Below are 14,459 nucleotides of genomic sequence, written 5' to 3' on the forward strand. Positions count from 1 at the left end.
TCCGGCTGACACTTGAAATACAATATTACCATATGAGAGAGCAGACATTACATCGCCTACAGCGGCTCACACTCCCACAAACATCAAATCAGCCATTTACGTCACTTGCAGTGATGCGGCGGGTGAATTCAGTCCCCCTATTTTGGGGGACAGTGTCCTGTAGTTGAGACAAGTGTAAACTGAAGAGGCCAGGTTGTGGGGGAAACAAACATATCAATTCAAAATGAAAACATATCTCTTAATCACAAATTTAGCAGACGCTTGATCAGAGTTTTTCTTTCTCATCGTCACTATGACGATGTCTGTATGGAGAACTGAAAGTGCCTCAGTTCAATAAAAAAAACAGATTAGTATTTAAATGAATATTAACAAGTTTCTTTATTTATACTTGTGTGTAAGTGTTTCAAATAATTACATTAATCGATCAAAAATAAGTATATAAAAGTACCAAAGATGCGTGTACATGAGAAAAAAGATGAACGTTAATAACTTGTCTAAAATGTAAATCTAACTATTTAATTAACAATGACATCTAAGGTCAGAAATCAGCCATGACATTGTGACTTTATTCATTAATTTTGTCGTTAGTGGCCTTCCATACACCGACATTTCTTGTTTCTGTCTGTAAAAAACAGTCCAAATGTGATCCGGACCAGTTTATTTTTTATGTTTAGTCTTTCAACTGAACAAAAAAACCCAAAAAGCATTATATATGCTCGCCATTTCTTGTCTACCCAGTACTGAGAAAGAAACATTGCTGCAGTGCGTTCTGGAAACGCGCCATTAGTAACCCAGCACCAAGAGATTAGGAGCCAACGGCAGAGGTATCACAGTAGCAACAGCTGCCTCTGAGCGGTAGATTGGGTCTTGATGATGGTACCGGACCTACAGGCATGTAACGGTCGCTGCCGGTCCAGTGAATGGATCGGGGCCAACGACAGCAGCTGCTGGAAGCTGTTGAGCTTACACCAGCACTGTGTCAACAGTCTCTCCACGCTTTCCAAACAATCAGCCTTATAATGCACTGAAAAGACGAGCGTCGCCGATATTTACCTTAATGTTAAATGTTCCATGTCAAACATCTGATTGTTGGGTTGTGCCTGTTTCTGCAGCAGTCAGTCTTTTGTTTGTTTCCTGTAGTTTCCTTTTTTTTCACATAAAACAAAATATTAACAAAACTCTGTTAACTGGACTCCTCTGTACTAATTCTTGCCACAGCAAATGTTATTACCATCAGAAGCTTAATATTACAGTGACATTAGAGATTACGTGCTTCCTCTTTTCCTTTCTTTTCCATCTTTGAAATTTCTCCATTATTTCTGTGAATGTTAGCATTTCAGCCGATAATAAATTATAAATAATTCACCGACTAAATTTGCTAACATTCAGAGTATTAATGCATGGAACTTGTCAAATTCATTCATACGTCGCACATTTGAAACAACAATGTTGCTTCACAATATCACCCAAAGAAAGATTAAATACAGAATAAAATCATGTAAAACTTTCTATAAATTAGATCCAAATTTCAAAAGAAGTAATTTGTTGGTTTTATTCTTTACACTTAAGAATAAAACCAATAAGTATTTGTTTTAGAAATGCAAAGCAAAGGCTGATCCTATCATGTTTTCCCTACTTGTCCTGACATATGGTAATAACTAAATATCTCCATGAAGTAATGATAGAAGGGAAGCACCAACATCATAAACCGGGTCAGTATCTTGCATATTGTAACAATTTCTAACTGTTTTCTGTCTGTTTTGGATCCTATCAGTAACCATCCAGACTGATCTGCATGCAGTTCATTCTGGGCTTTTAAACAAGCAAGAGGAAGGAGCCTTTCTTCGTACAAGTGTTCCACTCGAACACAAAAATGGCAGACAGAAATGTCTCAAGAGACCCACTCAGCAGAAAATATTAAACCTCGCAACTCTAATCCTCCTCATTATAGACAGACATCATTAGCAAACCGCACAGCTCTTCCTCGCTGTACGGATGACAGTGCAGTTTGACTCTCTTGGTTTATGTATGTGTGTGTCTTTTTAAGCTTTTGGCGATCTCAGCAAAAGATGGAAGGTTAAAAAAAAACACTTAGGTATTTTGTACAGAGCAGAAATATTACAACTGTCAGCAGAAGGCGATACAGCAGGGGAATCAACTCTGTCTTACTGGTGATAATAGTCAGACATGCCTCTAACACAAGTTACATCACATCCTTTTGCTGTTTTTTATTGTTTTGTATGATATCGTATTTTTATTTTTTTTATTGCTTGACCTACTTCAAAATGCGTTATGAACGCATATTGTGGCAGTGCACTGAAATAAGTCACAGGGCAGCAAATGCATAGGAAATGTGGAAAGGTAAAGATTTTTGTGGTGATGGAGAGCAGAAAGATTGCATGACAGTCAGTTCACCTCAGAGAACGTTCATGTTCTGGTTTTGGTTGCGTGCACAGGTTGGTTTTAGGGTCCTGGTTTGGTACCTGCCTTGTTTTCTTTATCCCCCTCTGCTATTCACATGGATTCTGGCGCTTCTTCATATTGTTTAGTGATAACGACGAGGCGGGTCTTTAAGCAACTGCATGTCATCATCAGTCATTCTTGCGTTGCTTTGGTGTGGAGTGTTTTAGAGGGTAATCTTTTCTATTTTTGTAGTTCTTAAATAGCAATAAGAACCCAGGCATATTGTCACTTGTTTGAAAATGATTACCGCTTTTGACTAAGATATTCATCTGATTACTTCAAATTGACTGCACTGTTGCACAGTTGATAGAAGAAGGTCCTGCCTCCAAATCTCTCCAAATTTTCTTTTCACTTAAGTTGGTGTGAAGTTAGCCTTCTATAAATTCGGTGCAGAAAAGTCCCTGAGAACAAACTTGGATAGCTTAAAGAACTGTTAGTCACCATCACAACGTAAATTAACCTGCATTTAATCTAAGAGATTACCATTAAAATGCCTCGCAGAAGCAATAGTGATGATTTGGCTAAATCCTGCGCCGCCGGCGTCTATAAATCTTTTGCGTACAGTGAACGTGAACTCATGACCTCGTCCACTCGGCACAAGTGATTCCTCCTGCGTTATTTAAGGCAAACTGTTCTGGAATTTTGGCCTCAGAACCGGGACTGGAGCGGGTGTGGAGACCTGTTTGAGTTTAGGGGGTTTTCAGAAAGCATTAAAGGCCACCAGTTTCATCTGGGCCCCATCTGTAGGTTCCCTGCACAGCATCCAGATGAGAGAAAGAAGCAGCAGGAGCCAAGCTTCCACTGATGCACCACCGTCTTGCCTCTCACTGTTAATCTTTGCTTTGAATTGATCACCTTCCTCTTCCTGGCAGGATGAAGCAACTAGCTAACTCTTGGTTTGGTGGATCAATCACTTTAGAGCTGGTTGTGCTAGAAGTAACCTTCTGGGAATCTTTCTTTGTTTTCTGTACATTTTCTTACGTAACTGGACAAAAATCAAAGCGTTTTTTTGACTTTACTGTTCATTTTAAAAGGTACGACAGTGATACTCCGTTGTAACCGTGCCAACTGCTCTCCAGCTTTGACTCCTTTGGGCACCTCTTGCACATGTTGACCCTTCTCAAATGTTTCCGGCCCTAAACTGAGCGCCCAGGGACTCATTACAGGCTCGCTTGTTGCCCAACTGGAAGCTTTTAATCACTTATTCGAAGTGAATGACATGGACAGATGCTCGGTTAAGAGAGATGAATGCTGGCGTGTTAAATGGGCAGAGCGACAGACTGTTAACCCTTCGTCCAGACTGGCTTCTTCAGCCACTAAATCCAGCTGCACCGACTCCGTTTCCTGACCCGTTCCTGATTTAGCAAGAATTTGGCAATTAAAGGATAGAATATAAATCATAAATTAGCAATGTGATGCATGTATCCTTTGTCTCCCAAGTTGTTGTTCTTTTTTTTTTTGTGACGTTGCAAAGTTTTTCTACAAGGACACGCGGAAAGCTGAAGAGCTTCCTTTAGGTTGCTATCCCATCTCCTCGCCCTCAGTGAACTCGGCGTGCCTGGCATCATATTCAGCTACCAGCAGCATGACATTACACATGTCTCGTCTTCGGTTTATCTCCGAGACCTCGCTGTTGCTCCTCTGAGAGAGGCTTGTAGCTCGCTCTGCTGAACAGAAGGAAAAGGCAACATTTATGGGAAGAGTTTCACAGTCGAAATTTACTACTGCTTTCCAAAAATAGGCCGAAGATGACCCTTTCCTGCCATAACGGCTTCTAGCAGAGGGGGATAAAGAAAACAAGGAAGGTACCAACAGGGATTACGTTAGCGTTTGTGGAGGCAAATGAAGCGCAGCGATTCACTTTTTCGCATTTTGTCACTTTAAAACCGCACACTTCAATGTATTTTAGTGTAATTCCATCCAATAAAAGAATAAGAAGTTATCCATAATAATGGAAGGAACGTGATTGATGGTTTTCTTTTTTGTTTTTTAGGGTTTTTTTTGCAAATAATCTGAAAATGTGACATTTTTTTTCTTTTAATCTCCAATGTTCTCTAACAAACATCTGAGGTCTTTCCAGAACATCAGCAGTATTGCATCCAATATTGATTCTACTGGTGAAACAATTGTCCACCACTCAGTAAAAGCTACCGGATGTATTGGATTTTACTTGAGGGTATATTTTAGTAGAACAGTACATTGATGCTTTAAGTTCAAATATTGGAGCTGCAGAGGAAGTAGCACCTGATACACACCGTCTAGGAATAGCCGGTGTGTGTTTGATCCGACACCGAGAGCCATGCAAGGTAAGAAGGGAGCAACTGAGGTAAGGTCACATACTGAAAATTCCTCACAGTTTCTGCCATCTTAGAAATCCATCCAGGTGTTTCTTATTTTAAATGTCCAGCAACTTTGTGTGTTTAACTGCTCTCTGCATCATCCCTCTAGCAAGGAGTCAATGGTTTTTGTGGGGGTTCGTTTTGTTTATTTCCAACCGGACATCAGTTTCGTGTCAACAGAATAAAAAGCTCCCATGACAGAACTTCTCTGAAGATTCAGACTGAGTTGAGACAGAAACAGAGATGAGTACCTTCATTCATAAACTTCTTCAAATTAAACTAAATTGGTTTCATGTTGGCGCTGCACATTTTGTTTGTTTGTGCCACACGACAAAATTAAGCAAATATGCTACCATTGTCAACTGTTGTACAGACATTCACATAACCATAGCACAATTAATTTATGTCAATTTTGTTGGATTTTGGTAGCGTGGACATAGTGGTAGACATGCCCGTATTGTATTATGGTCAATCAGTAGGATTGGGAATGTTTACACTGTAAAAGCGACGGAGACAAAAACTGGTGAAGCACCTCTACGACAGCTGGTGTCCACTTAAAATCTGTTGACTCATTCTAAACATTGCCTGCTGGGCTTTACTTACTGTTACCTACTCCAAAAACTAACACTGTGCTAGTTTTCCAAGACCAGCGGGTCTTAATTGAGGTGCATTTTAACGATCTGTTTCAAAGGTCCCAGTTGTTCTGCTTCAAATAATTCATTGATTATCCCAACTTCTGTAACACCAAAAGGGTTCAAACAACTGAATGTAACATAAAATCATCATCTATAGCGGATTTTTTGTTTAGTTCTCTTCTTTGTTACGTAACAGTGCAAGTAAAGAAAGATCATATTTTCTGGTTGCATAACACACATTCCGCTCGCATCTTTAAAACAACTTTAACCTCCTAGAAGTTTCTGCGCAATGACGATCCGTGCTTTTCGGAACTGGAAAGTAGAGCTGTAACGATTCCTCGAATGATTTGAGTACCTTCATCAATAAAATACCTCGAGAAAAATTATCTGCCTCGAAATTGTGCCTTCGTCAAATTGCATTTTATTATTTAACGCACAGTGTTCTGGCCGGGTGATTATTCATGTTGCGCAACAATCTCACTTCCATCTCAGTTGTTGACATGAGCTAAGTGCTAGTTTGATCCACTGGTGTTTCAGTGATCTCTGATAATGCTCCAAATGGGCAAATTGTGTTCTTTACTCTTTAAAGTTGTACTTGACAAGTTCCATGATGTAACCATAGTTGCATTCGCACTGCAAGAGATAGATTTTTATCATTATTGATTGTAAAGATTAGTTGCATAAGGACGCATAGCATGAAATAAAAAGTGAGAGATAAAGAATGAGTATCAGCTTTTACAGTTCATTGCATCATCCAGCCATTTTTATTACTGCATCGTCATCATCATCATCATCATCGGGAGTGCTAATAAGATTTGACTCAGACTGTGAAAAGTCAGCTAAAGAGATGAAATCTGCGACGGCTGAGCTGTCGCACATGAAACATCTCTGTTTGGCCTGGCCTGCGCCGCTTTTTCACACTAAACTTTACTCACACATAAACACACACATACACACACCCCGTCTGTGTAGCAGATGTCATATTGGAGGCAATCCAAATGCTTTACACTTAAGAATAAAACCATCAAGGACCTCATTTTGTGTATATGATGTTTGCTACTGGAACGAAATCATTTCAGTTTGGAGTTCCTGCATGAAATAAAAGTTTTATGGTGACACAGCAGCATGAACGCAAGATTAGCCTTTATAAGGAAACAATTGGTCTGATGAATGCAGCCAGCAGCCATGACAGTCCGTTCTGGACCGTCACCCGGATCAATGATAAATGACGGTGTCAGACGGAAGAGAGAGAAAAAGACTCTTTGGGCAAAATGTTGACATGATGAGCAACGGTGCCCGGATTATGAGACGGAATCTGTGAACAGGTCTCCGCCCGTTGGTCGCTCTGAACCTCTGAGCCGCTTGATCCGTTTTGATTCATCAGCCATCAAGATCGGCCCGTTTCGCAGGCACCAGCGGCGGCGGTGAGGGGGAAGAGGAGTCAGTGGACTGCTTAGGACAAGACCGAGGGAGGCGCACGCGTCAGCAGCCCGATCCGAAGAGAAGGGTTGATGGAGAGGTCACGGACGACGAGAGAGAGCGCCGCTGTCTGGGAGGCAGCAGGACGGCGAAGCGGCTTTAAATCGTGTCGCAGTGGAAATCACTCAAAGTTGCTGTAACCTTCAGGTCTCGTTTATTTATGTGGACAGAGGCAGTTTTTCCCCTCGTTGTGTTTTTAGTCATTTCACCGGGTTCAGACAGCAGATTCTTTATTTACATCTGCATAAACGATCCACTGTGGAGGTTTCCTAGCAGCTGTGTTTTATTACACCGACTTTTTTACTATTAATATGTCCAAAACAATCATTTTGAACATATTTACACTAGCAGAATCGGTAAAAGGTTAGTGTATGTCAGTGTTCAACCCCTCTGAGTCGATACTGTCCAGAACCACTTTCAATGCCGTTACATCGTCAAGCATTCAGGAGTACAACTCTTGAAATTTTTTCTTCCAAAATACCTCAAACAAAGTCTTCTTTTAGCAGTTTTTAACTCTTGCCTTAGAATCTCAAATGGTGAAATATCTAGACTTTGACTACACCACTTTAACACATGAATACCTTTAAGTATAAACTACTGGCTGTTGTGAACCTCCACCTCAAAGCAATTGACATCAGTGCTTAATTTAGATGTGTCTGAGTACATTGGGCTGAAAACAACTTCACACCACACTCACTTTTTAGATGTGGACATAATTTCATAATTATTTGCAGCTTTGATTTAATTTTCTGATCAAATATGAATGAAGAACACTACGGTTTGTGGTTCGGACAGTTCTTGGTGGTCATTGCTGCCCGTTTTCCCCTTGATGTTTGGTACTAATGCATGTTTTAAATGTGATTTTGTGGAATTATTTGATTGAAAATGTACATTTGTACCAACATTCTTCAGCTCACACTGACTGCAGGACAAAATGGCATTTTGATACATCGATTTCTGCAGCAACAGCTTGTGTTTTGTATCTTTGGTCTGTATTGATTTTTTTCTTTGCAAAGGGATGCTTCGGAAGATTCACTGGTTTGTATGTGCAGGATTTATTTTGCCTGACTCATCGCCTGACTTTGACTTCCACCTCCAGCTAAATAAAAGTTCACTCTCACTGTAAAGAGTTGCTGCAAAAGCCAATAAGCTCTTTGCTGGTGTGGCTCCCGTGCAAAAAAAATAAACTCTTTTGTGACAGACCTCAGATTCACTGATGACTCAGGCTCCAGTCAGGAGAAGATTTATGCTCTGTTCGCATGTTTGAAAACCGATTCAATCATCCTGACAGTAAATATGAAAATAATCTCTAAAGTCAGAGGGAGGAAAAACACCCGGAGACTTTCTCGCTGAATAGTCGCGCTCGTGAAACATTGAGTCGTGCGGGATTTTGGAAGAGTGAATTATGGATTTAAGGTGGCACGTATTTTCCAGTGACTATGCAGCGTTTTGAGTACAACCCTTCAATTATTCAGCATCATTCTTTGGTTTTTCCAGCCCCGTCTTCAAGTGGCTTGTTTTCCCCTCCATATTTAGTGGTAATTGAGGTGTTGGCCTATTTGTTTCTGACAGCTGCATCTTAGGGATAACCCATTCCAGTTCCATTCATCTTACACATGTCACTCGATATCTTTAGGGAGGCCCGACCGACCGCAGCACCGCTTCTTCTTGTTTTCTTTTTTTTTTAAACACAAGGATGGTATTAAGCAGATGGATCTGGAGCCTCATTTTGTCGTTTGGCAACTCTTACTGAAGTGGAAAGAGAGAGCAGAGGGTTGAAATCCCATTTGAACCCAAATGGTACATGAGATGGTTATTTAACCTGGTAATGATTGGTGAGACCGATGTTTAGCTGTGCAGTTTACAGTTAGCAAAATCCAACCTTTTTCTGACAGGTTTTTCTAGCATAACATTACCTTGCCTGGATTAGATTCTCCACTTTTAACTTTTAACAGTTTTACAGAATTGAAAACAACCTACCTGAACCTTGACATATGTGGAAACAGTTCCTCAAATGTACGCATTTCAAGCTGCCACACAAAGTATCTTTTGGAGAAAAAAAAAAAAAAAACTGATTTGGGGTTTGGGGGGGCGTCACTTTTTGCAAAAAATTATGATTATTTCAGGAAGGTAGCGATTTGTGAATTATGTTGTACAATTACAGTTCTTGAACTCTCGTGGATCTTATTGTGCATGTACAAATCTTATAGTTTTGAATATTTTAGGGACTAATTTAGCTCCATATGTCAAACACAAATTCATGAAAGCCTTAAAAAACACATTCAGCTTTCACAATTACGGCTTCCACATACAAAACCAAATTCTGACGGGACAGACGACACTTTGGTGAGAAATATTGCAGCGTTTTAATATTGATAGATTTCATCCCACACCAACTTTACCAATGGAAAATATGTTTTCCTTCCTTGTTATGCTACTAACCCTACATTTTATGATGTCAGAGTTTAACAATTTTTTTTCTCCCTTCTCAAATGAATGTCCTAATTGTATTTCTTCAATAGCTGCTTCATTCATGCATTCTGAAATATGTCTTTTTTGTTTGTTTCTTTGACACATTTATACAAACATCCGACATGTCTCTGATGCTTCTTTTCCTCAGCGTTTGACATCTGTCCTTTCTCCAGATTTGCCAGTGATGACATTTGTGGATGCATTTGATGCCGGCCCGCGTCGGAAAACTAAACGACTAAATGGTTTCTGTAAAAGGAGGCCGCAAAGCCCCGCCGTTTAAACGCCACCCAAAATCCTGCAGAACATTAATGACCTAACCATGATTGACGCCTTCAGACGGTATTTCATCATCATAGAATTGATGCGGCTCGAAAACAAACAGTGGTTTTATGTGAAGACCACATTGAAGCGTCTGCAGCGGTGGAAGACGGTGCATGTTTGTTCAGTGATGTAGGTTGTCTTCAAAAGCCTGACAGCTTTGGCTGGAGCGATTTATTGCGTGTTTATGAGTTCAGCCCTTTATGCGCGTCTTAATCAGCAATTAAATCAAGCTTCAAACACACACTGGCATGAGGAGGAGGCATGAGGCGCTTCTGCTCTTTGTTTGTGCGCTCTTGGGTAACTTTGCCCTGTCGAAGGTGTTTATAATAATGCCGACTTTGATTGAAGGGTTTCTCATTAAACACCTTTTCCGCCAAATTGTGGCTGTTGGGTTTTGCGAACGCCAGCACCAGACTCGCCGTTCTCGCTGAATCTAATTAAACCTGCATTAACGAAGCGGTCCCAATCGCTGCTCGGCACATGTCTTTCCACATGCAAAACTTCAGAGCGAGCGTGTGGGTTAATCAAACAGGAAGACACCAGGGTACACATGTGTCAGACCGTGTGTGTGGTGTGTGGGCAGCGACTAGGGGAACCCACATATAAGGTTGTTTGGTGCCTGACGGTGAGGAGAAAAAAATGTGCGGCGAGCTGCTGATTTTGTTGGGCAGATGGAGAAGGTCTGTGTGTGTGGATGCCTGAGTTGTTGTCGACTCGTCGATGTAGCCGGCTCAGACCAGCATTTAGTGGGAAATGGGTCATTTCATTGCTATTTCATAGTTTTGTTGTTTCGGTTAGCCTGACAACAGTTAGGTTAGGGTTAGCCTTAATCCTAACCAAATTTGTTTTATACCCATGTCAGCAAGCAATCATTTAAAGTATTGTTCTTTAATCTACATTAAGCTCACCAAGAGGTTTATTATTATAATTTCTCAAGTTACCATTTGGAATAAGAACCCATAGCGGAATTTCAGGAGTTCAAGTCCTGTCGTGTATTTAAAATGTGTGTCGAGGAAAGAAAAAAGAAATATGTTTCCCACTTGTAATGTGCTCCTGATTTAAATAGGGTGTGATGTTTGGATGAAGAGTGTGGAATTTAAAGTGTCCAACTGTCTGGATGGTCACTTCTGCTCTGATGTCACCGTCTTTTCATACTCACACACAGAAATATACATTCTGTATTTATGCTGTTTTATTAAAGTAGTTTCTCAATTCAACAAGCCAGGCAGTAATCAGGCTTTTGTGTATCTTGTAAAATTGAACCAGAAAAAATATTTTTGAATGTATTTGAAGCACACTCTTTTATAGAACGGTCTGTTTATAGCAGAAAAATATACCATTCGGTCCCAATAGAGGATGGAATTGAACCTTCAGCGAGAGACAAGCGGTCTGCAGTCAGATACAACTCGTTGTCTCTGCATTACTGAGACTCAATCTGATTATTAAAGATAGATTTGGGCGCTGAGCGGGCAACACAAAGCAGAGAGGGAGTAAGTGGGGGAGTTGAGACTCATGAATCATCATTGCCTTCTGGACGTCTCGCTGAGTCGCCCAGCCCGGTCTGTGTTGTGTCCCTGACACGCTGCGCTGAAACAGAGCGCCGTGACCTTCAACCTCGTCATAAAAGACCTCCTGTGGGTCGACGCTGGCTGCCGGTTGCAATGCTAATGAAGCCGCCTGCTAGTCGCTGTCGGCCGAGGCAAAAATCCCCCCTAATATCCGTCACCGCAGGGCGCCTATACTGAGCCTTCAGAAAGCAGAGCCATGTTTTGCGTAAGGTTGTGCAAAGTCTCAGATAGGCCACAGGCTTTAACCACTTTTTAAATATCGATAGATTTTTGCGTGGATATCTGCGTGCGTTTAGCTTGGTGCGTACACGGGCAGCATGTGGTTGTGGAGGTGGTAGCACACTGCGGTCAGTATGTCATGCAGCCGGGTCAGTGGGTCATGCGGGGGTCTGTAGGAGCCACACAATGATGTTCTTTATGGGTAATATTGCTGATCTACCCCTTCCTCCGAGCCCCGTGCCTCGAGACATTTCGGCTCAATGAATGTTAAGTGTCATCGCATTCTCACTGCTTCCCGTCCCTCATGATGACTGTCTGCCGTCTTCTGCCTAGATCGAGAATGTGGACGCCTGTCTCAGTTTCTTGGATGCCAGAGGAGTGAATGTCCAAGGGCTCTCAGCAGAAGGTAAGCCGAACGACTCAACATTTAAGGCCTTTCTAATGTCTTAATTGAATGAAAACATTAGAAACAAAGTGTGCAGTGCTGTACTTGTGGTTAGGCATTCAGATTGACCAACCCAGTTATTTGTGATCCATTGTCCAAAGTACCTGCATTTCCAGAAACCTGGTTGCCATCAGTTTCCATACAATGCAGAACCTAACAATAATAGAAAGGAAACATGCCAATGGAGTTAAGTCCTTTTGGGCTTCGTGTACAATCCAAGTAAAAGTCACCAGGCTTTCTGTGTAAGGTCTCTTTAGGGTACCAAGCATCCCAGGATGTAACATGGGCCACGTTACACCTGTTGCACAGAGTTGATTTAAAGTGATTAGGATATAAAATAAGACCGTCTCCGGAGCGTTTTGTAAGAAAAGCTGCTCTGAAGTTCGAAAAACAAACACTTAAGAGTTGGAAAAACACAAGATTTCACTCAGACGATTTGAAGTCTGGGAATCAAGCGTCAAGAACAAACTTTAGCTCGTGTAATGCCGAAAGGAAGTCTGGATTGTTTCATTGAATTAGTGATAAAAGCGACACGCAGGAAGCGTTTTGGCCATGCTAACGTTTAGCCAGTCGCAAGATTCTCTCTGTTTTAGGAGGCTATTGCTAACATGTCACTCTTATGTCACTTTTTTATTTTAATTATTTTAAAGGAGTGAGTTTTTTTTGAACACTTCTGTAACCACTTTTTTTTTTTTAGCTAACCCCTAAAAAACACTTCTTTTCTTACTAAGTCTCAAATATTTTTTAAATAAGTTTGTAGCACCTTTCTTCACATTTGGGGCTCACAATCATTCCTCGCATTTATGAATTATTTACTCTTTTTTAAATTATTTTTTATTGTTTTTTTTTTTTTGATTCACACAAGTCACAAGTGATCAGCAGCCAAAAAAACGAAGATGATAGAGAGCGGCATGATGATGATGCTTTATTAATGACTTATCTTACGAACAAGCTTATTGATGTGTGATTTGTTGTCATAAAATTGTTACAACTATGCAACAAAATGTTAGAAATGATGCATTTCTAATGTAACTACATAGCTGGAATTACTGTGTTACTGTAAAATGGTCAAAAGAACTTCCATGTCTCTTAATTGGGAAATGACTGTTCAACTATTCCAGCGAACTGTCTTCTATAAACACCGAAGGCATGAACGTGGCCTTGACCCCAGGAGCAGCAGAAATAGTCTGACTGACACACTGACCAGCAGCTCTAAATGCTGTAACCTCCCTCCCTCCAACTCCAGCTCTAAAAACAGCAAAGTGACTCGTTAAGCCTGGAACTCCAAAGTGGCTCTGTGGATATATGGGCTATTGGGTTACGGCGTTCTCTGCCGCTGCCGCCGCATTTCACGAGCGACTCCATCAAGCTCACAGCACACGCTCCGCTCCGTTTGCGGGGCGCGGCCGTGCCCGTCCTCTAGAGTCTTAATTGAATCCGCCGGGGCCTTCCTTGCACATGCGTTCTCTATGTTTTTTTTTTTTTTTACAAGGCACGGGAATTAAACAGAACGGGGCGTTTGATGTGCACACAGGAACCCAGAACTTTGAAGACATTATTGCAATAATGTCTTCAGAAAGCCTGGCTGCGTTTTTCACTCGGAGGCTGTAAACCAAAGTTCCGGCAAAAAAAAAAAAAAGTAATCTCGCCGGAGCATGTTTTGGTTCCCTAACAGACGTTGAAAATCAGGGAGGTTATAGTCTATAATAAAAATCAAATCAAAGCCTTTTTGTCATGCAAGAGCAGAGTTTATTTGGTCTGCTGAGCTTGCGACTATTTGAGGCTGCTATATAAAAAATAAATAAATCAAAAAAGTACCTCAAATTAATATTTCTTGCTTTCAGTGACATGAATGGTTTTGACATTTTGACTGTTTCTGTTTTTCTCCTTTTATTATTCTGCACTTTCATCACATATCGAATGACTAACCGTGAAATGTTCCGCCTTTACAGCCTGTCCTACGCACGAAACGACTCCCCTTAAAACCAACTTTGACACTTTGCACACCAAAAATATCAAAGTGACTTAATAAAACCTTTTACTACCTGAAATGTGATAATTATGTGCAGGAAGTTCATTCATCCATTTCTGGCCTTAAACACAGGTGTAAAGTCCCCACTCAAACTTTACGGCTAAGTGTTCGTAATGAGGAAAACGCTGGGATGTTAACTGTAGATCTTTAATGTTTTTTTTTTTTTTTTTTAATTTATATATTGCACGGTCTCAGCAGCTGTGATGTTAGCAGAACAGGCTCCCAGTAGTTTCAGTTGTTGCCACTGTAAGGTCCCTCCTGCTGGGTCTCTGCGGGCGAGTTTGCTTTTCATTTGCCACCTTAAGTCCTCCTCTGTGTCGGATCGCCAAATTACAAAGACGTAGAGGTAAGAGGAAGAATGAAGGGTCAACTGGAGCTCACCGGCCACTTTATTAGGTACACCTAGTCCTGCGTAGGACACCCGTTTGCCCACAGAACGTCCTTAATTGGCTTTTAAAAAGTTGTATGGAGCAAGACTTTAAAAGA

The 14,459-nt window shown here is 41.0% G+C and overlaps 1 protein-coding gene across 15 annotated transcripts in view; it reads left to right on the plus strand.

Moving 5' to 3' along the window:
• nav3 (neuron navigator 3) overlaps positions 1-14,459 on the plus strand; it is a 321,262-nt gene that overhangs the window by 219,315 nt on the left and 87,488 nt on the right. For all 15 annotated transcript variants that reach the window (XM_055055458.1, XM_055055457.1, XM_055055447.1 and 12 more), the window contains one exon: positions 11,830-11,902. In XM_055055458.1, the coding sequence (XP_054911433.1) occupies positions 11,830-11,902 (73 nt within the window). The remainder of the gene's footprint in view (positions 1-11,829; positions 11,903-14,459) is intronic.

This window comes from Poeciliopsis prolifica, unplaced genomic scaffold, assembly GCF_027474105.1.
Source record: "Poeciliopsis prolifica strain line A6 unplaced genomic scaffold, Auburn_PproV2 SCAFFOLD042, whole genome shotgun sequence".
Lineage (NCBI taxonomy): Eukaryota > Metazoa > Chordata > Actinopteri > Cyprinodontiformes > Poeciliidae > Poeciliopsis > Poeciliopsis prolifica.